This window comes from Ambystoma mexicanum, chromosome 2p, assembly GCF_040938575.1.
Source record: "Ambystoma mexicanum isolate Mex_15411 chromosome 2p, UKY_AmexF1_1, whole genome shotgun sequence".
NCBI lineage: Eukaryota > Metazoa > Chordata > Amphibia > Caudata > Ambystomatidae > Ambystoma > Ambystoma mexicanum.
The window spans coordinates 1,293,453,432-1,293,474,795 of NC_090923.1; the positions used below are offsets into that span (position 1 = coordinate 1,293,453,432).

Sequence of the window (21,364 nt, forward strand, 5' to 3'; positions counted from 1 at the left end):
GTGTATGAGCGTAATACAAATAAAATTTCATATCATATCATATCCTGTCCTGGAACATTGCTGGCTTAAATAAAAACCTGGGGGATAACCAGTGGTTACAATATGTAAGAAATTAAAAGATTATATGGTTGCAAGGAACCTGAGCCACCACAGCCTCACATTTACAAGGCTACGCCTCATTTGAGATCTTGGCTGCTAAGGGCAAACGGGGGAGGCCAAGCAGGGGAATTTGAATTTGGATTGAAGCATCTTTGCCACCCAGATTGATATTGCCACCAGTTATGTACTGGATCGCCACCTACGTTTGAAGGATGGGTCTAAAGCATTGTGTATAACAGATACATGCTTTCTAGGGAGGACGAGTTATTTAATTTGCTTAGGGCAAGGGTTAATTTGTGGAGGCAGAGGCACCCAATTAACCCTACAATACTCATAATGGGCGACTTCAACTTCCAGTATGAGCCCCTGTCATTGACTGATGAACTTTGTGAAGAGGAAGGTGGGATCTGGGAAGTGGAAAGTCTTTGTGCAATGAAACCTAGGCACCCAAGAAGAATGCAGTCAATGTCGTCCACATGGTCATGGCTCTAAGCATGAGAGCATGCGATGGCAGATTCTCTGGGGACTCACCTCCCAGAAATACTTTTGTTACTGGTTTGTGAACTTCCCTAATAGACTATATTTTGGTCAATTTGGAGTTGTTGAAACAAATTAAGAACTTTGACGTCCTAGAAAGTGTGGAAAGTGATCACTGGCCATTAGTTCTGAGCGTAGGATCTTCCCTGCTCGGGCCTTTACATGCTGGCCAGCAATAGCTCAATAGACCTATAGCAGTGGTTGGACACGCGAGCAAAGCTGTCAAATGAGTCTGGATAAATACTGAGGAGAAGATGCCACAGATTTACAACAGTAACCTTCCTATCCACTTGCCACCCCGGGGCTTGCACTTGCCTGATCGTTACTGCACCTGGTCAATGACCCATGAGAGTGGCATCTCTCAGCACTTACCCCAGCTTCTGACTGACTGGGCGCACTTGGTCCCCTCCCCCTGCACTTGCCACCCCCTCTCCTGCAACTGTCTGCGCAATTGCACGATCTGAATGCACCATGCCTTGAAGATCGTCTATCTGTTTTCCCTTGTCTCCCCTCCTTGCATCGTGGCGCCTCAATACACTTGGAAAAACTGCAGAATCGGTATCAGACCTATTTGCTGTTATTTACACCATTAATAGTATTATATGCACTTGTTCCGCGCACCCACTCTGCCTGTGCAGATTTGTATCTTTCAGAAATTCAAGGGCTCTGAATTACTGTTGTACTTACCCCTTGTTCCCTCCCTCCTTGAGCGCTTTAAACACTTGTTTTGTGTACAAGGTGCTTTACAAATAAAAATACCATACCATGCCTGTGTTAGAAGACTTTTTCCAGCCAGATGCTGGCACTGATAGCAGAGTGATCATAGCACACTCCTTATTAGTGGGTGAGTTGGGACCCTTTTTCACTACTAAACCAAGACAAATTCCGGAAAATGCATTCATTTTTAAAAATTATTTTTTATTAAAATGTTTTATTGGTTTGAAAAACAAAAGTCAGGTAGATATGAATGTTACATGATTTTGTTAAATAAAAAAAAACGTTAACATTTACAACTTAATCATCACCCTCTTCTCAAATGACATTCAAAGCCTAGGAAGCTATTCTTTTCATCAACCCCCTTCACCATCACCCTTTCCTATCAAAACGAACGCCAACATTTTCATTGTAGCAATTACCAGTCCAGTTTAGTCACCCATTAATACCCATTTCCACCACTCCACTGGGCTCAGGGATGACCCTTTTTCCATGTGTCCTTCCAAAAAGAAATTTCTGACTTCGACCAATGATTGACAGGCCATTATCAAATGCATCGGACATTCGACCGTTTCCGGCAGCTTGCAGAATCTACACCATGGATTTATGACACCCAGCGTCTTCCTCCTCCACTGTACTTCGCTTGTGTCCAAGACATTTAGACGACAGCGAAGTAAAAGATCACAGATCTTTGGAGAAGGACATTCCTGCAAGTAGGTTGGAAGCACATTCATACCCTTTCCATCCTCAATGATCAAGCAACCCAATGTATCTTTCCCACAACGCTCTTCAGTGTCCATCCAGTCCCAAGCCTGGAGCTTCTTCACCTTACAGGGGTTTGTCATTAGATCCCCAATCTCAATAGCCCTCCCCTTCAAAATGTTCTCCACTTTCTCTTTCCAACAACCCAGATATCTATCAAAAATGCATCAATGACTAACCCTTGGTTTGACAAGGACTGCAGGAGTGCAAAAGAACATTTAATTAGATGTGTAAAAAAAGCCCCTGTGGGAACTGCTGTGGCTTTACAGATGGAACGGCTCTTTAGAAAAAGTTATTAAAAGCCAAAAAGGAGGGGTACGTTAGGCAAACCTGGGATGCCCTATTGAAGTCCATCTATGATAAAGACCCAAAAGGTTTTTGGGTGCTTATAGCGACTCGTAGAAATGATATCCAGACTACGATCCATTGTAATATCCCTGAGTCAGTATGACATTCGCACGTCAGTAAATTTAACTCTGAATCCAGAACATTTGGGACACATTCTGCAATTGTGTTCCAGGGACTGTAGATCGTTATATCCCTATTAGCCTGACCATGGAAGAGGTGCTAGTTGCTCTAACTGGCCAAAAAGACGAAAAAGCACCAGGGCCCAATAAAATACCAGTATACTGTTATAAATCCAAATCTAGGATTTGGGTGCCATACCTCACCAGGCTTTTTAATGCAGCATTGTCATCTAACACTGTTCCTCAGACATGGGCACAGGCCGAAATTGTCCCATTTTATAAGACGGGAAGCAGGGAGGACCCGGACAACTATCGACCAATCTCTCTGCTTGACGCCGGGGCTAAGGTTTTTGCCAAAGTCATATTAAAGCACCTGGAGACTTCGATAGAAGATACGAATCTCCAGGCCGGGTTCAAGGAAGGGGTTAGTACCATCAATCAGTGCTTGAGGTTGAGATTGCTGCCTGACAATTCTGTGCTGCTACGGACAATAAACTTGCATGTGGTATTCATAGACCTCAGGACTGCATTCACTAGGGTGCCCAGGTGTAAGCTCTGGAATACTTTGGTTTACATGGGCATTTCCATCCCCCTACTGAGGGGAATACAAAGCCTCAGAACTGGCAATGAGGCCGTGATTAGGTATAGTACTGATGGCCGAGTATCTGAAAATATTCCATTTCAGACGGGTGTGCACCCGGGATGTGTACTTGCTCTGAAACTTTTTTGTCTTATTATGAACAACATGATTATTAAATTAATTAACATGCATTGTGATGCTCCGGCACTGGCTGGGGAAAGTTGCCCCGCGTTGTTTGCAGACACTCTTATCATTAACTGAATCCGGCTCAATGTTCAATTGTCTGCTTTTGAGAATTTGTGCATTGAAAATGGCTTACCATCAATGTCCAAAAGACTAAAGCCATGGTATTCAAAAACACCAAAGCTAGGGGGAAAAGTAAACTGGAGTTAGTGTTAAGCGAAGAGCTGGTTGAACAAGTAACACAATATCATAGTGCTGTCGCAGCTTCACGTGTCCAGGCACAATACTGTCCCTTAGGGCCTGATCCAACAACCAAGGTCAGGTACATCTATAATATGCCAGGTACTGTCTTCAAAGCCCCAATCCACACAGACTGCAAGTCGTGGGCTCTTGGGGTGCAATGAATTGTCATGGAAAAGGCTTATAAATCCTCATGATTGACCGTGCCTCCTTTATGTCTCCCTCTGTTCTCCAAATAGGAGGCAGGAGAGTGCAGCAAAGGGAAGGGAGCCTCGCACTGACCATGTAGACCCCTGATCCCAAAGTGCCCCCATCAGCACACAGGCCTAGAGGAAGCACCACAGGTTTGCAGGGAAAGGAACAGCCCGATGAGCTGCCCCTCTTTACACATTTTCACATGGTTCTCGGTATACAGTGTTTATATCGAATCCTTTATATTGAATGCCCATATCGCAAATATTTTATCTTGAAAACCTTCATAGTGAATGCATTTAGGGGTGCGGTAAAGGGTTAAATATGTTCGGGAAACGGTCAGGGTGGGTTTTTAGGGGTTGGAAACAGGAGTTTGTGGGGGGGCCCCGCAACCCCCAAAAAAAGTGCATTCACTATAAAAGTTTTCAAGATAAAATATTCGAGATATGTGCATTCAAGATGCTCAGTGAGCAGAGAAATGGTGCTGCTTTGTGCAGTATACTCTCTCCTGCTGGACTGATTGGATGGCCTGGTGTCTGGACCAGGGACCAAAGGGAGGGAGATGAGGGCTCTTCACCCGGGGTGGAACCTGAACCAAAAGCGACTCTGGGAATGCTATTCAAAATGGGCCCATATCACACCATGTGAGCAAGCCCAACCCCACTAAATAAGGTTTGTCCGTTCCCCCCCACGCACACACTCTTCTGAGGAAGGACACATCCATGATACAGTCATAAACAATGATTGATGGTATGTACTATCCGTAACTGACTTGTCCAACACGACCCGTACTCCAAACTCAGCTCCATCAGGCTTAGGTCCTCAGTGAGTCCATTGGTATTTTAACGTTCAGACCTGATAAAAGACACACACAGAGAGGATAGATTCAGCGTTATTGAATTCTGATAATATATGTTTTAGTCCAGAAACTGAGCAAATGAGGCACAGTGATTGGGGGCGGGGAAACGGGTTGTGGAAGTTAAGAGGAAAAATGTAATTTTCTTATATGCACAATATAAGTTTGTTTTCTTGCTTGTCCAGTTTTTGTGTCATTCTCTATAGAAATCGTTGTTTAGTTTTATCTTTACGATTATATCGACAGCTGGCGAATGTGTAATGTTCGCTGTATGTCTTATACTGTAGACTGTTTTATAAAAACATCAAAAACATAGCTCGAAAGGAGTCAAAGAGGATTTCAGAGAGCACTTTCACTGCTCTAAATGAATTACTCCTTCGACCTGATCATATGAGATTTCGGAATGTGCCTGAATAGGTCTGACTATAGGATTTAACCCCTATCTGTAAATCAATGGGCCTCATTTGCAAGTTCAGTGCAGTACGTGTTTAGCTGTAATTCCATTAGCGCCACATTTTTGTCAGTGAAAGAATTATGCCCCAGTTTTACTGCACCACCATATTCTGAGTGCAGTGGTGAAGTGGAACATTTACTTCGATCATTTAATTAGAGGTAAATCCTCCACTTTACTCCATGGCAGAATTACCACCCGCAGTAAATCTGAAGAAATTCCCATGGAGCCTTCTGGGCTCTAAAAACGGAAATTAACACTGTTCACCACTGCTCATAGTTTGGGATTAAATCCGCAGGTGCGAGAGGCGATAATGGTAAATTAGTTTGTCGGTAATTCCACATAAATATCACAGAATTACTGCCAAACTCGTAATGGAACCCAATCTGTGGTCAGGAACATCTGCAGAGAAAATGTTAGATTTAACTTTTTGGGTGAAAACACGTTTTTTCTTGTGCATGTTAACCATGATTAACATTTCGTGTGTAACCCTCTCCCATCTCCTTTTTACTCCCCATCAAAAAATAGTTCCCCGATCCAGTTTTACAGATTGCCTCAAAGATTTCAGGAGCCGCGTTTACAGATGATATAAAGTCTGCTTTATTTGATGCTGTCAGCGACTACAGCCCCAGTGCTAACGTGTCTGATCAGAGACTTGGTAAGTTCCGCTCCTATGTCGGTGTGCCACCGCCGCACAAAGCCGAATGCGCAACAGCAGCCATTTTGACAACTTGTAAACATGCTGATTAGACTGTTTGTTAAACTGTGTTTACATAAACCTATGTTCAAATATTGGGTACTCGACAATGTAAGGACTGTGGAAAAATAACCTGTTAAAAAGACTTCCATGAATTTCGGTTCCAAATGCATGTTTCTTGTTTTTTTGGTAGCCTACGATCTAATCTTGTTTATTTAAAAGAAATACATGTCTATGTCATACATCTAGTGAAAAGGAAGGTCAATGAAAGTTGTTGTAAGCAAAAATGCACTCATTGAGATACCTGCAAAACTCTCTGAAATATAAAAAGGCATTTAGTTTAATATAACATGCATACACAACATTTAATTGGTGGTAAAAAAAAATAGTAAAACGTGGAAAGGGAAACCACCTAGAAACAAACACCATGAATGGAGGGTGGGGCCAATTGCTTAGAAGGGGTAATAAAGATGGCAAAAACGGCTTCCCTCACTACAAAAAAAACGGTGAGCTGTTTCGTGGTGAAATGTACATAAAACCCCATTTTATTGAGAAGAAAGAACTCTGTGAAATAAATGGATTGATTCGATCTGCAGTGAGTTGTTGGGAGGTAAATTGACGTAGATCTGGTTGATAATTATGACCTTTGCTTGCTGATGTCAAGTAAGTCTGCGTAACTGCTCGCGGTTGAATGTAGTAAAAGATATTAATTAGTGGCAGAACAATGCTTGGACAATGTTCCATTATGTACATCATATAGGTTTTCTGGGAGGGGGCGGGTGCTGACAGGCAGGTATTATGACCAGTGTGGCCGTTTGTGGGGTTACTTTTTATGTCACTGGATGATGAACCGACATTTTATGTAACATAAAGTGCAAAGCTTAAGAAACACCTCGTCTTAAAAGAAACAGCGTTTGTTTGCTTAGGTAATATCCATGTGGTTCAGATGCAGTAATACATCTCATGTGAAGTTCCACATGTTTACTGAATCCAAATGATGCTTCTACCTGCTGAGTGGTATGCTCGCCTATTAGGGGGCTTGTTGACCAGAGTGAGCACGTCGTTTGTTTGTATTTGAGGTGGAGTCATGGGGTTACAAAGGAAATCTTGTTGCACAGAACTACATGATTTTTAGGCTTAGACTTTCATGGAGTAAAAAGGGGATTAGTTTATTGGTGAAAGGCAAGTCATAATAATGAAACTGGCTCCCAATTATTTGCTTTATACTAATCCACACTGTTCATTTTAAGGAAGCAGCCACTGCTGTCTAAGGGCCTGATTTACAAAAATGTTTCCAATGGGACTTTCCCATGTGCAGACATTTGTGGAAATCAGGCCCGAAGTATGTAATATACCAAGCCATGTAATTAGGGGGTTGCCATTCTGAACCAGGGGCGGCGGCAGCCCTTGGCTTAGGAAGGGTTAAGCACTCCCACTTTGAGAGCTCTTCTGTAGGGCTGAGCCATGGCAAACGCCTGTGAAATGTCGCATCTCCCAGAGAGAGCAGTGCATTTGCTTACTTTAAACAATCATTCACGTGAAAGCAGCAGCAGAAGCGACCTACATTGGCAGAGGCAAAAACCCGACGCAGCCCAGGCAATATCAAATAGACCATCCCACCCTATGATGAAGCTAAAGTCTTAACTGCTGGGCTCAGCTTAGAAGCCCTGCACCTCCAATGGTTAGCATCTTTGTGAAAATAAATAGCTTCTGAATACGGGTAAGAAAATGCATCCAATGGGCCAAAGGAAGTCACAATAGCTATGCAGCCTCCTGGGCTTGGAGGAAAGGGGAAGAGAGACCCAATGCTCAGTGGGTTTAGTGGCCCCACTCACTACTAGCTTTCAAAACAGCCATCCAGCCCAACAACAATTTCGCGGCTTGCTCCACCCCTGTTCTCCACTCCACAGGTAAGTCTACAACCCGAGTTCCAATCAGCACCAACATTTCCAACACACTATTTGGAAAAGTTTGGTGGAGGTTGGCCAACAATGGAGCAAAGTTGGTGGTGAGGTTCCCAAGCTTGGGCGTTTCTGTTTAAAATGCCCTTGGCCACGTTTCTGCATGGAATCCTGACATCTGCTGCGCAAATGTTCACTACCTTAGAAAGGGAGGTCGTGATCAACTCAATTTGATTCCGTTTGCAGGTGTGACACATTTTCAAGCAATAGTTTTACATAAAAAAAGAAAAAATGGGGCGTGGCTGTGCAGTCACCAATTAGATGTGCCTACTGCGAGTTCTCTCTCCAGCCCCATTTTCGAAGTCATTATGTGTGGATATCAAACAGTGGATATCAGGAGAAATTTGCAGAGCTGCTGGCAATAAGTCTTCCCTCCAGCTTGTTCATATGGAGTCATTGGGGTTTGGCACTCTCCCCTATTTGGTTCCTGAGCATGGGTGTCTGAGGTGAAGATAGAAGGAGCCAGCAGTATGTGCAGGTGAGGCTCTACATGGTGGTGTGCTTCCCATGCTGGTGATGAAGTAGCAGAGAGCCTTGTTGCCTTGCCTTGCCTTGGTGGTGCCAGTGCACTGACCTCAAGATGGCGATCAGCTATGAGGAGGTAAGACAATATTATTCTGGAACCTCAGGAGCGTAGATGGCGCTCGCTAGGCCGGCCTTGTATTGCGGCTCAGACGTGGGCCCCATCGCTGATTTGGCTCCTTCTGAAGGCTGACAAGGATCGAGTTTGGTGGCTGCAGTGGGAAAAAGGATTCCCTTTTATTCCTTCAAAGTGTCTTTTAGTTGATATGGCCTGGTAAGGAACATGGAAGGATTGCATAAATCAGGCGTGCATATTGGCATGCCATGCAGCATTCCATAACTCGACTTACTGTCACATTGTGATTTAAAAGCAAATTCTTTATACTTCTTGTTACTAAAGGCCAGTGATCTACCCAGGGCCTGTTTAATAATCTCATTCGGTCTTACAACAACCCCATTAGACTTCATGTCTGAACTGGTTGGATAACAGCAAGCTACATCAACAGCATGGCTGTGTTTCTCTTAAAGCTTTGCCTAAAATGGCTGGCCCATTACCAACCTGGAGTGTTTTTGCTGCTCTAATAGTTACTAGAAACAGCAAGTCCTTTATTAGTCCTTTACCTCGGCTCCACCTTAATTCCTGGTTCCCACCGCACTTACGCGACCTGCGTAAAGAAAAGAAAAAAGAAAAGCGGAGGCTCATTGGAAAAGTTCACCTTCTCTAGTTAACAAAAATAACCTTACCACAGCCTCCCTTACTTACAAAGAAGGCATCCTAGCAGCAAAAAAGGAAGTGTACAACAAAAGGATCATTCAAGCCCAATCAAATACCAAGGAACTCTTCAAGATCATCAAGGAACTTGAGTCCCCAGTTGCCCCGCTTGATACGTGCACCCCTGACACTGAGTGATGCTCCAACATTCAAAAGGCACTGCTTGACAAAATTGCCTTGCTCCAAGCCAAAATCAATACAAAAAAGAGCTATCTTTCTGACTGAGCAGGTAACCCCCGTCTTACAAAACCCCCTCATCCAAACACTCCTTCAAACCTTTTAACTTCTCACCCCTTACCATCAAGAAAGTTGAAAATATTATCATGAAGCTTAAGCCCCCCAACTGCCAAGGTGACGCTTGTCCTGCACCGATCATAAAGGAAGCCGCACATGATCTCGCCCCTTTCGTTACCGCTTTCATTAATGCTTCCTTCAAGTCAGGCACCGTACCTGACAACCTCAAGGATGCGTGGGTCATCCCGTTAATCAAAAAACCTAATCTCGATCCCAGTAACCCTTCCGACTACAGGCCCATCACCACAGTGACATAACTACTCAAAATTCTGGATCGAGCGGCCTATCTCCAAATCCTGAACTACCTTGAAATCAACAATCTATTAGGGCTTAGACAATCCGGTTTTCATCCTAGACACGGTACGGAGACAGCCTTAATTGATTTAAAAACCCAAATCGAGGACCTGAAGGGCAAACAGGCGCTCCTGCTCCTCCTTGATCTTTCAGCAGCCTTCAATTTGGTTGATCATCAAATCCTCTGCCATCACCTCAAGATTGCGGCTCACTTCTCGGATGCAGCCACATCCTGGATCAGCTCTTTCCTGGCAAATAGAACCATGAGGGTCTTCTCTTCCCTAGCCGCAGCTGACACAGCTCACGTCCCGTGCGGAGTCCCACAAGGTTCTTGTTTATCCCCCACACTTTACAATGTGTTTACTAAACCGCTCTTTGAGATACTTGACTTTCTGGGTGTCTCCTACACTAATTATGTGGACGACACCCAGATACTCATCCCTATCACTGGCGACTATGTAACAGATGCCAAAGCACTCAATGCAATCTACACTGTCATCCAGGCCTGGATGGCATGTCATGGGCTCTGCCTTAATGATGAAAAAACGGAGTTACACATTCTAGGATCTCAGTCCAAACTTACTAAACTTGACCCCAAATACAAATCCTTTATTATTGACGGGAACGATATCAAAGTCGCTAACGTCACAAAAACACTTGGAATATACCTAGACTGTACTCTATCCCTCAACCGACAAACCAATGCAGTAGTCTCAGCTCAGCGTCATCTTATACTTATAAACTGATCACAGCGTGCCGCCCCTTTCTGACAACGGACAACTGTCTGATCATCGCCAGAACCCTCATCATGTCCAAAATCGACTACTGCAACGCCCTCTACTTATGGACCAGTCAAAGAAAGCTTGATAAACTCCAGGTCACGCAGAACAACACTATAAGGGCAGCTCCCAACGTACCCAGGCGCTCTCACATCTCCAACACTAAACGTAACCTGAATTGGCTACCCATCACTCATCGCATATCCCTCAAAGCACTCGTTCTAACACACAAGGCCCAGAACAATGCAGCCCCTGCCTACTTATCCACGCGCTTTGCACAACATACAGCAACCAGACGCCTGAGATCTGCTCAGGCTCATACTCTGACTATTCCCAGCTTCAAGTTACAGTCAGCTGGTGGCTCGAGCTTCCCAGTCCATGCGGCTAAGCTCTGGAACACCCTACCCAATGCTCTCAGAAACGTTCCTCACATTCATTCATTCAAAGCTAAAACCAAACAGTGGCTACATGAACGGGATGCCTTAGCCACCTCTATATAATCCATATGGTTGTTAATCCGTTCACCGGCTGTTCAATGTTTATAGACTGTGTATACTGTTTACTTTGATCCGCTCCATCCTCACTAAGCTATGATCTGAACTATATGTAAATATGTTGTAAAAATGTATAATGTTTCTATAAAACATAAGCTGTAACTTGTAACCCTCTCTTAAAACAAGCGCCCATATGCCCCTGGGCAAGGTGCGCACTACAAATAAACAAAATACAAATACAAATTACCTCCAGTGAAGGCATCATAAAGTTGACACAAACAACAGATTCAAATGTGTACTCAAAAGTTTCATTTAACTTAAATGCAAGATCGAGCAAGGCTTAGCGTGCACTATGCTAAGGTGGGATTTCCCTGCCTAAAGAAAACTAAGGATAGTCTGTGTCAGAATGTCCAAATCTAATAACAGTATGTATCCAAATCCTATACTTGCCCTCAGAACTAACTGTATACAATGTGTAGGGATGTCAGCATCAAAATAAATAGTGTTCGAAATAAATTTCTGAGCTTATTCCAGCCCTTGGCTTGTAATCAGCTTCCCCTTCCCCAAGTTCAAAACAGTTCACAAGATATCGGTGTTCCCTTCCCCAAGAGTTCAAATCTTACAGCTTTTCAAAACAATACCATTCCTTGGGACACTGCCCAGCACTCTTGTCATCAGTACTTTTCACTGGTTCACAAAGATAAGTCTGTTTCTTGACTTCAAAATCAAATAAACGGCTGTTGCAAAACACAAGCTTCTTTATGGAGACTTTCATGGGCCTTTCCCATAAAGGGGGGCACTCGGTCTAGGCGCAGTTGTCGGACCACACGGTCCACCCATTACAGGTCACGCAACCGATACTCCTTCTTATCTGCTTTTCATCAGCAATTGCCCACTGCTTTCCTTTGTAAGTGAAGCTTGTCTCTTTCATCAGTGTCACACTCTTCCACCACTTTACCGTGGCTTAGTTGGCCATCATGCACTTTGTTACACCTTTTGTATTCTTCTGGCTCTTGCCAATACAGGTTTTCCATTAACCTTCAGTTCCTTGAGCTCTTTTTGCTTTGCCCAATACTTGGTTTCTTCTCTCGCACCCTTCTTGGTATTCTCCTGGCTTTGCCAACACTTGTGTCTCAAACCATTAATTTTGTGGTATCTTCTACTTGCTCCATCTTGCTTTCATTCTATTATCAAGTACTCATAACTTGCTTTTGTTCTGAGCGGCATTGAAAAGTGCTTATAATGGCTTTCAATTCGGTTGATATGCAAAAGTATCTGTTTAAGATTCAAAAGTGCAAATAACTTTCAGTTTGTTCGATTTTCTAAAGCACTTGTTTCGGCATTCAAAAGTTCTTTTAACCATTTTCAGCATAGTCTACAGCATTGTAACTGTCTATCGAGAACCCTCCGGCCTCCCACTACCTCTGCTGAGGTTACCAAATTAAATTTATTATGTAAATATTTAATGGTTATCCAATTATTTGCATAAGGCACATAATATGCACCTCAGCAAATGTAGTTGGAGTATTGTAATAAATATTATCAATATTATAAATTGTGTTTTTGTGCATGCGCACTAATTTGGTCAATGAACATTCGCCAATGGTGAAACCCAGTCGTACGAACCAATAAGATGTTCTTTGAATAATTGCATATATACAGAGTCCGACCACTTAGCATGTTGACCTGAGTTGAATTACCATTGAATTGCAATTGCGTATTTGATGGATCTTAAATATTACCTATATAGCACCTATTAGACACTTCTTATGCTCAAATAAAGATGCCCTTCTTTTCCAACCACGGGTCGCCTTAAAGAAAATTGGTGGCTCTAGTTTTGATGCATGGGCTCCTGCTCATTGGAATGCCCTCCTTTTTATGCTTTGAACAGTCCCTTCAATAGGGACTTTTTAAAAAGGTTCAAAACATATCTTTTTGATAAAGGTGTAGATTGATGTCCTTGCCTGTTTATCAACTAGCTACTTTTATGTTTCTGTGTTGGTCCTTGGCCTGTGAGCGCCCTGAGACCCTTGGCTATGTGGCGCGATATAAGAAATCTATAGACAAACGGAGAACTCAGTCAATGGCAAGTAAAAACTGTGGTTTATTGGAAATAAAACCAACAGGGATCAGTACAAGAACAGAGGAAGATTCAGTCACAGCTTGAGGCTCCCCGCTGCGCAAGCTCATTTTCTAGCACTATGGCGTCATCACTCGAGCCCTTCCCATAAAAACATATCGCCATGAGGGATTGGCTACTGAGGGTCTCTACTACCTATAGTGGACCCAATAGGTGTTATTCTACTGGACCTCAAATGTCAGTTGGCTGGCCTGTCCCATCCCGAAAGAACTATCTATTACATCATTGCAGAGTAGTGTGCTCACCATTGGTTCTTGCCCCTCGCCAACCCCCCCTGGAATACTAAACTGTGATTGGTTAGAGCAGAATATGTGTCTGTATTGTACACCACCTTTGCCTATGAGAATGTTCTCCTTACGTTTGCAACACTTGTTGCAGTCTGCATCTGGTTTGCTGGGATTGGCTCCCCTTCCTCACCGCGGATGACTGTCCATTGTCTCGCTTGGCAGCTCACAATTATAAGGATTTATTGAATTTCTCTGCAGCTGGTCCCTTTGTCATTTGGGGATTGGAATGTGTCTTCGTACACCTTGGCTGTCGGCCTGTTTCACGTGTCTTGGTCTCTGTGCTGCCTGAATCAGCTCTGCTCGACTCATGCTCAGTGGCTTGAGGCCTGCTGTAATTTTCCTAAATCTTGTAATGCGGTTTCTACATCGTCCATGTTGTACTACGTTCCCTATGGGTTAGCTATATGTGGTTCAATCAGGTTCAATGTGCACTCCTTTATGTCCACATGACTATTGGCTTTAAGCATCAGCAAGCTTGCTCAGGACCTCTTGTGCCTTGAGGTTCTACGTTACTGCATTTGGCTAAATAAAAGCATTGACATTATGTATATGTATCTGTCCTCTAGCTAAAGAACTATGCGCTCGTGTTCTTCATGTATACGAGTGTGTGTTTATGTGATGCAGTGCGGACTGCACATGTGCTTCATGTCTAACGCAGCTATGTCATGGTGTCACTAATGACGTCAGAACCATGGCTTCTTGGTGCTCAGTCGAGGCTGTCCATATAGGCTTCCCTGTCGAGATCACCGGCTCCTCTCCCACACATGGAAAGATTTGCATTGTATTCTGTCTGTATGCTAGCTGAGAGGATACCTTTCAGTGTATTTGTCAATCATTGGTGCATTCGAGATCCGGGGCTGAGAGTGTTTCTGGCCTTTTGTCTCGTCATGAACTCCGGAGGGCGGAGGGGTGGTCTCGGGACACCCGGGACTCCCACTTCAGTACCCCCTCTGGTCGACCTGTCAACCACACCCCCATAAATCAAGCATTTAGCTCTTGGTTGCCATATTTTCGTAATTCCTCTGAGGTGTCCCTAATAATTCATATGATCGTCCAAGGTCCATTCCATGTAACTGCACACTGCTTCCGGGTTGCACCACTCCCATTTTGCTTTGTAGTACTTTGCATCGGATGGATTGTCCAATTTCAATGCTTCAAGTGGAAATGCTGGACAGTTTGCTATTCTCTCTTTCAGCTTGTCTCTTTTCTCCACTATTTTGTCCCTTGCACCTCCAATGTTCACGTCCATCAGGACCTGCATTCCAATTATTTATTCTGCTGTCTTCCGGCACTGAGTTAGGCAAATCTTTACCACCCACATTGTCACCACTGCCAATATCAGTGCTCCCTATATCACCTTCAGGCCGTCTGATAGCCATGACATCATCCATGACCATATGTATGCTATCCAGCTCTGGTCCTTTCCTGTCCCCTTGACTTCTTCCATTTTGGCATGCATCTGGGATAGCTGTGTTACCGTTTCTGTTAGTGTACCATTATTATCATCATTGGCAGGTATACAAATGTGCAACATGAACTCCGGATTTTTGCGCAAACTCCTCCTTTATTTGTATATGTCTGAACGGATGGTATTACTGATGCGAAGAGCATTTGTGTCCTGCTGAACAGTCTGTGTTCTGCTGGCACTTCATCCACTGCTGTTTCTGATGCTTCTGAGAAGTAATTGCCTCCTCTTTACTCTACTCAATTCAGTGGGCTTCTCGTTCTTGCTTATCCATTCCTGCTTCACAGATGTCTTCTTCCTTTTGTTGGTATCCATCTATCGGGAATTCATTGTGTTTCACATCTTTTCGTGGCATGACCAATGATGGCATATTGATGTGTACCAACGAGCAAACTCCTCCCCAGTTGGGTGGCAGATTCTCGTATGCCTTGGATCCGCACACCCAGCAGTGATCCATCAGTACTGCAGTGCCTATCTTCATCGCTGCATGCTTTTCTATGCTTCTGCATCCTACATTTTCACCAACTTCCACCTCACCATCATTCTGGCGCCTTCAGGGGTATTATATATATCAGTCCAGCTTCATTTTCCACCCAAGTGAGCAATTTCTGCGCTTGTATCCCACTCTTTCAGGCACTTGTCATTGTCATCTTGTACCTTGGTCACTGGTGATTGTGCTAGGGTGAGCGCCTTGCTCCCCACCACTCCATACTTCCATCCATACTCTGTGTAAGCTTGAGCATACACCAGTATCTGTGGTTTTTCCCAGCACCCAGGTTCTCCTCCTCTTTCACTCTTGTCAATGGACATGGCAATTCTTTCAGTGTTAGATTCTTTGTCTCCCTCTTCTCGGGCCCATCAGTGCTATATTATATTGCTTCGTCTACTGCCAATAATTGTTGATCATGTTTAATGTCTTTATGTAATTGTCTTCGTACAGGACTGCTGCTGGGGACATCCACCTCAATGTTGCTGTCTTCCCTTGAAATCTCCCTCGAGTTGTTACCATCAACAGTGACATGAGGCATTGAGCTCTTGCTGCTGGTTCCCCAGTTGCTATAAACGTTCTGGAGGCACTCATGGCATAGGGGATTCATGAACAGACATAACAGCTCTCCCTAGTGGTTTCCTTACCTACTTTTGTCATGTGCTTGTACCGCATGTTGTTAGACACTTGAGCAGTGTCAGTGAGATAGAGGTTTACCCCTTTAATGTCTGTGTCAGCACTGCGCTTACCTCTCCTTACTGTGCTCGTAGTGCTCACATGTCCACCTGAAATGGTTGTTCCACCTGCTGGGGTTGGGGTAATGTTACTAGAGGATACAGTGGTAGCACTAGCAACCAGTGAAATTCTCCAAAATAATAATGCAAATACCCCACTTGGAATAAAGAGACACAATATAATCACATTCTTTATTATTTCACCCATCTTTTACCTTTGCTGCTTGTTCCTTGTGCAGCTTAACGACATAGTTGCCCGCCTAAAATGCACGAAAGAGTGTTATTTTGTTAGTATTTTGTTAATTCGTTAAGCCCCATGGACCAAGTGGTCATTCACTGCAAAAATAAACACCTGCTCCCACACCACCCTTACTGTTGGGTCTCTCAATGTGGCAAGAATAGGAGGGTCGTCTTGTTCGAGTTGGGGGTAAGCTTGGGCCATATTTTCCATAAAGGCGAGATAATACACTCTGGGTGATCGTGCTCGTAAACTACTGGGTCTTCTCATATTGTGGACAAATTGGTTTGAGAAAGTATCAGGGTGATAGTCATTGGGAAACGTGAACAAACATCAATTATTACAGTCAGCGTTCTCGCCTAATGTATGTACAGAGATAACAAACAGACAGTGTGTCCTCACTCTAAATCTATCAATAGTTCTGTCCCTAACTCTGCTGCCCTTGAGCGAGTAAACATTTGGTGTCCTCCACCCAATGTAACGCTCACCTGGTATCCACGGGGACGTCACTCAGCCTGTTCTGACCTCTTACGAACTCAAACCCTTCCCTGGAGGCTATTCGACTGGAGACTGGGCCTGAAACACAGGATTGGTAGAGTTTAACTCCCTATTGTCTCTCTGTGCTTGAACCCCGGGGTCCAACCCTTCCCTTTGATCCACAGCTCACCTTGTTTTCTTGGATAGTGTGCTCTCCGTCCTGCCTTCAGCGCAGGGGCGCGTTGATTGATGCAGGCTCGTTGCTGCCTAGTTACTTCACTGGCAAGAGTCCGACAGGTAAGTATAATGAGTCTTTTGAACAGTTCTCTAACTTCGTTCCTTTACTTCCTTAGATGATGGCCGGCGTCCGGGGATGGTGGCGTGCTGCTGAGATGAGTAGCGCTGAAGGTGAGTGAGAGCGCGATGCGCGATGCACCCCTTTCGTATTTGCATTGAACTGAGTTCTTTTTCTGTGTCTTTTAGGTGCTGCGACGTTTTCAGCGTGGATGCCCGTTATTAAGAACAAATGTGGTGGACGCCTCTAGATGTTTCCACACTAACCTGCAGTGTCTTTTCCCTCTTGCAGATGGATGAGAAGTTCCGGAGACAGAGTTCCCCCAGAGCGGCTGGGATTCAGGTAAGCGTTTGAAGCTTGTACAATATTTAAAAATAAGCGAAGATTTGCAGAATGCTTACTAATGCCTTTTTTTCTGTTCTTTTCCCTTTTCGTTAGGAAGCGGCGTGCCGGGATGGGAATGACACCGCCGAAGATGCCCGCAGAACAGAAGGAGCGATGACTGATGGGCAGAAGCGCCGCAAGGTAAGGCTGTTCCTAATGGTGTTCTTGTTCTTGCAGGAGCTGGGCGCAGAAGAAAGATGCAGGCCTACTGGAGACCGATCCGAACACGGTGAGTGTCACACTGCAGGTGCAGAAAACGCAAAGCATGTTTCTCAGCCTGGGGGTGGCTTAAATAGTCTCTGGGTATCCCAGGTGCCTCTGGGCTGAACCACACCCAAAAGACTAGACCGCACATGCAGTTTTGGGAACCGAGATATGTGGGGGCATCCATCTTATCCCCATCAATGCACTACAAGTCCAATCCCCAATGTTATCCTATGGGAGTGAGTGAGTCTGGTGCCACAAGCGCCAAGTCTGACTCCAAGTGGGTCTTTGGAGGGATGGAGAGGCCCTTGAGGGCAATGTAGGTGATTGTGGCCTGGCTCCAGCCTGACATCTTGGAGGACTGGGGACATGAGGGGCAGGAATCATGACAGCACTCCCTCCCAAGGCCCCTCTCAAGGTGGCTCTTCTGTCTGGTCCTGGTTTGGTTGGATGGTTTTGACGAAATCGTCTAAGCAAGCGAGGTGCATGGATGTACTCACAAGGCTCCCATGTCCTGTCTTGTGGACCATACCCCTTCCAGTCCACTAAGTAGTATAATTTGGATCTGACGTACTTTGAATCTAGGATGTCCCTGACTTTGAATTCCGGCTCCCCGGCGACTACTACTGGCTGCGGTGGCGTTGCTACCCGGGTCCCAGGTTGAACAGGTTGAAGGAGAGACACGTGGAACACAGGATGAATTTGCATGTTTGACGGCAAAGCTAGTCTGACCGCCACAGGATTTATCACGCAGGTGACGGTGAATGGACCCAGGTATCTTGGACGGAAAGATCGGGCTCCTTTAATGGACACGTTTTTTAGACGCCAGACTCCCACTTGGTAGTTGGGGGCCTTTGCTCGGTGTTGATCAGCAAACTTCTTTTGGCGATTCTTAGCTTGAAGTAGGTGTTCAGCTGCCCTTTTAAAGGTTTGAGAAATGGTTGTGTACAAGGTTTTGACTGCTGGCATTTCCAGGGTTGTAGGAACGTCCAACTCAGATGTACATGGGTGCCTGCCATACATGGTTTAAAGGTTGTCTGCCCAGTGCTGGTGTGTAGGGAATTACTTATAAGCATATTCAGCTATCCATAATAGGTCGAAACAGCTTCCTTCAGCTTGGTGTAACATGCAATGCAGATACTGCTCGAGCGTCTGATTTGTCCTCTCAGTTTGACCATCCGTTTGGGGATGGTGACTGGTGGAAAGCCGGATGTCGATCTGGGCCATAGAGCAGCATTTTCTCCAGAAGTTAGATACGAATTGAGTACCTCGGTCTGAGACCAAAACTGAAGGAAACCCATGGAGCCGTATGATGCCTTCAAGAAATACCTTTGCCAGAGTGGAAGCATTTGGGAGCCCTTTAAGAGGAATGAAATGTGCCATTTTTGAAAATAGGTCCACGACTACAAGAATAGTGTTAAACCCTTGACTGGGTGGTAAGTCAGTAATAAAATCGAGGAACACCGTGTGCCAGGGTGCTGGTGGGATTTCCAATGGTTGTAATAGCCCAGCCGGTTTCTGCTTGGATGACTTGTTTTGAGCACACACTCCACAAGATAGGATGAATTGGATAATGTCTTTATGCCACGTAGGCCACCAATAATTTCGTTTTACCTTGGCTAGGGTTTTAGCGATTCCGGGGTGGCCCTCGATCAAGGAATCATGATAACCGGACATGACTTGTTCTCGTAGTTCTTGGTTTGGTAAGAATAAATGATTCCTGAAGTAGGGCAACTGATCTTTTATCATGTAATGTTATCCTTGTGCACTCCACGCTTGTAATTGCTCCGGACTCATCAGGTTTTGGATTTCTTCATGTAATTCTTTCTGAGTTATGGTTGCTGTGATTGCTAGGAGCTTGTCACTCGGGATGATTGCTATTGGGTCAGGGGTCTGATACCCTTGCTCTTCCACCCCCATACGGGAAAGGGCATCGGCCTTCCCGTTTTTCACCCCTGGTCGAAATGTAATCACGTAGTCATATTCAGCAAAAAAAAGAGCCCAACGTAGTTGTCGTGAGGATTGGGCCTTTGCCGTTTTTAGGTACTGGAGGTTCCGGTGGTCAGTTATTACGGTGATTGTGTGTCTGGCGCCCAAGAGGTAGTGCCGCCATGCCTTAAAGGCTGACTTAATGGCCAGGAGTTCTTTATCTGTGATAGCGTAATTGAGTTCAGGGGGTGTGTATTTACGCGACCAGAAGGCAACAGGGTGTAACTGGCCCGTTTCGGGGTCCTTTTGTGAGAGGACGGCTCCCATAGCCATGCTTGAGGCGTCTGTTTCCACCAGGTATGGGAGATCAGGTCGAGGGTGGCGTAAGATTGGGGCAGATGTGAATCTTGCTTTGAGTGCCTGGAAAGCCTCCCCGGCTTCTGTTGTCCACTGGAACTTTTTGTTGCTTTTCCTTAGTAATGACGTGATGGAATGCACAATTTGCGAAAATCCTGGGATGAATCGGCGGTAGAAGTTTGCAAAACCCAGCATACTTTGAACCCCCTTGAATGAATTTGGGGACGACCAGTTCAGGATAGCATCTACCTTGTGTACATCCATTCGGATTCCATTCGGGCTGAGAATAACGCCCAAGAATTCTACCTCGGAGACGTGGAATGAGCACTTTTCAAGCTTGGCGTAGAGCTGGTGTTGACGGAGTTTCTCCAATACGGATCAGACGTATTTAACGTGGTCCTGCTTTGATGCGGAATATACTAAGATACCGTCGATGTACACTAGAGCACAGACATCAATCAATTCCCGTAGGACATCGTTCATGAAGTATTGAAATGCAGCAGGCACGTTGCAAAGGCCAAAGGGCATTACTTGATATTCGTACAAGCCGTATTTGGTGCGAAAAGCGGTTTTCCATTCGTCCCCCTGTTTTGCGCGAACAAGGTGATATGCCCCCCTTAGGTCTAGTTGTGTGTAGATTTGGGCATCTTCGACTTGATCAAGCATTTCAGGGATCAGTGACAGGGGGTAGCGATTTTTTACGGTATTCTGGTTCAGTGCGCGATAGTCGATGCATGTTCTCGAGTCCCCCTCCTTTTTCGGTATGAAGAATAGAGGACTGGCTGCTGGAGACTTCCAGGGACGGATGAACCCGTTGGCCAGGTATTGGTCAAGATAGGCCTTCAGGTGCTGGTTTTCTGGTTCTGTGAGTGCGTAGATTCGCCCACAGGGGATTTGTGCGCTGGGTATCAGGTCGATTTGGCAAACGTGTGGTCTATGGGTTGGTAGGGTATTAGCCTGTTCTTTCTGAAAGACATCTTGAAAGTCCTGGTATTCACTTGGTAGGGTGCCGATTGCCACAGTCGCAAACGAGAAGGTTCTGGTGTCTATTGGTTGTTTCTATTGGCGATAACATGTGTGGGCACAAGTCTCGGGAAAGGCCAATTCTTTTGCTCGCCAATCGATTCGAGGATTGTGAGCTACCAACCATGGCATTCCCAAAATCAACCGTAACTGTGGTGCCTTAATGAGGTCGAAAACGATAGATTCTTGGTGTCCATTCTGGCACAGAAGGGCTAAAGCTACAGTGTATTGGGATACTGGACCAGAAGCTATTTCCGTGCCGTCGACTGTGGTAACAGTGTCGGTGGTTGATTTAGGGCATAATGGATGCCCCATCTTTGCCGCAAGATCCTGGTTGATGTAATTCCCAACGGCTCCACTGTCTATGTACGCTCTTACTGCGTGCATCCGAGATGGTTGGTGATTGATCAAGACCACAGATAGTGCAAAATGGGAGGTCTGTAGTTCACT

General features: G+C 44.9%; 1 protein-coding gene across 1 annotated transcript in view; it reads left to right on the forward strand.

Moving 5' to 3' along the window:
• Positions 1 to 21,364, forward strand: part of LOC138567884 (otoancorin-like) — a 701,441-nt gene that overhangs the window by 372,949 nt on the left and 307,128 nt on the right. The window contains exon 16 of the mRNA XM_069646381.1: positions 5,610 to 5,739. Within this exon, the coding sequence (XP_069502482.1) occupies positions 5,610 to 5,739 (130 nt within the window). The remainder of the gene's footprint in view (positions 1 to 5,609; positions 5,740 to 21,364) is intronic.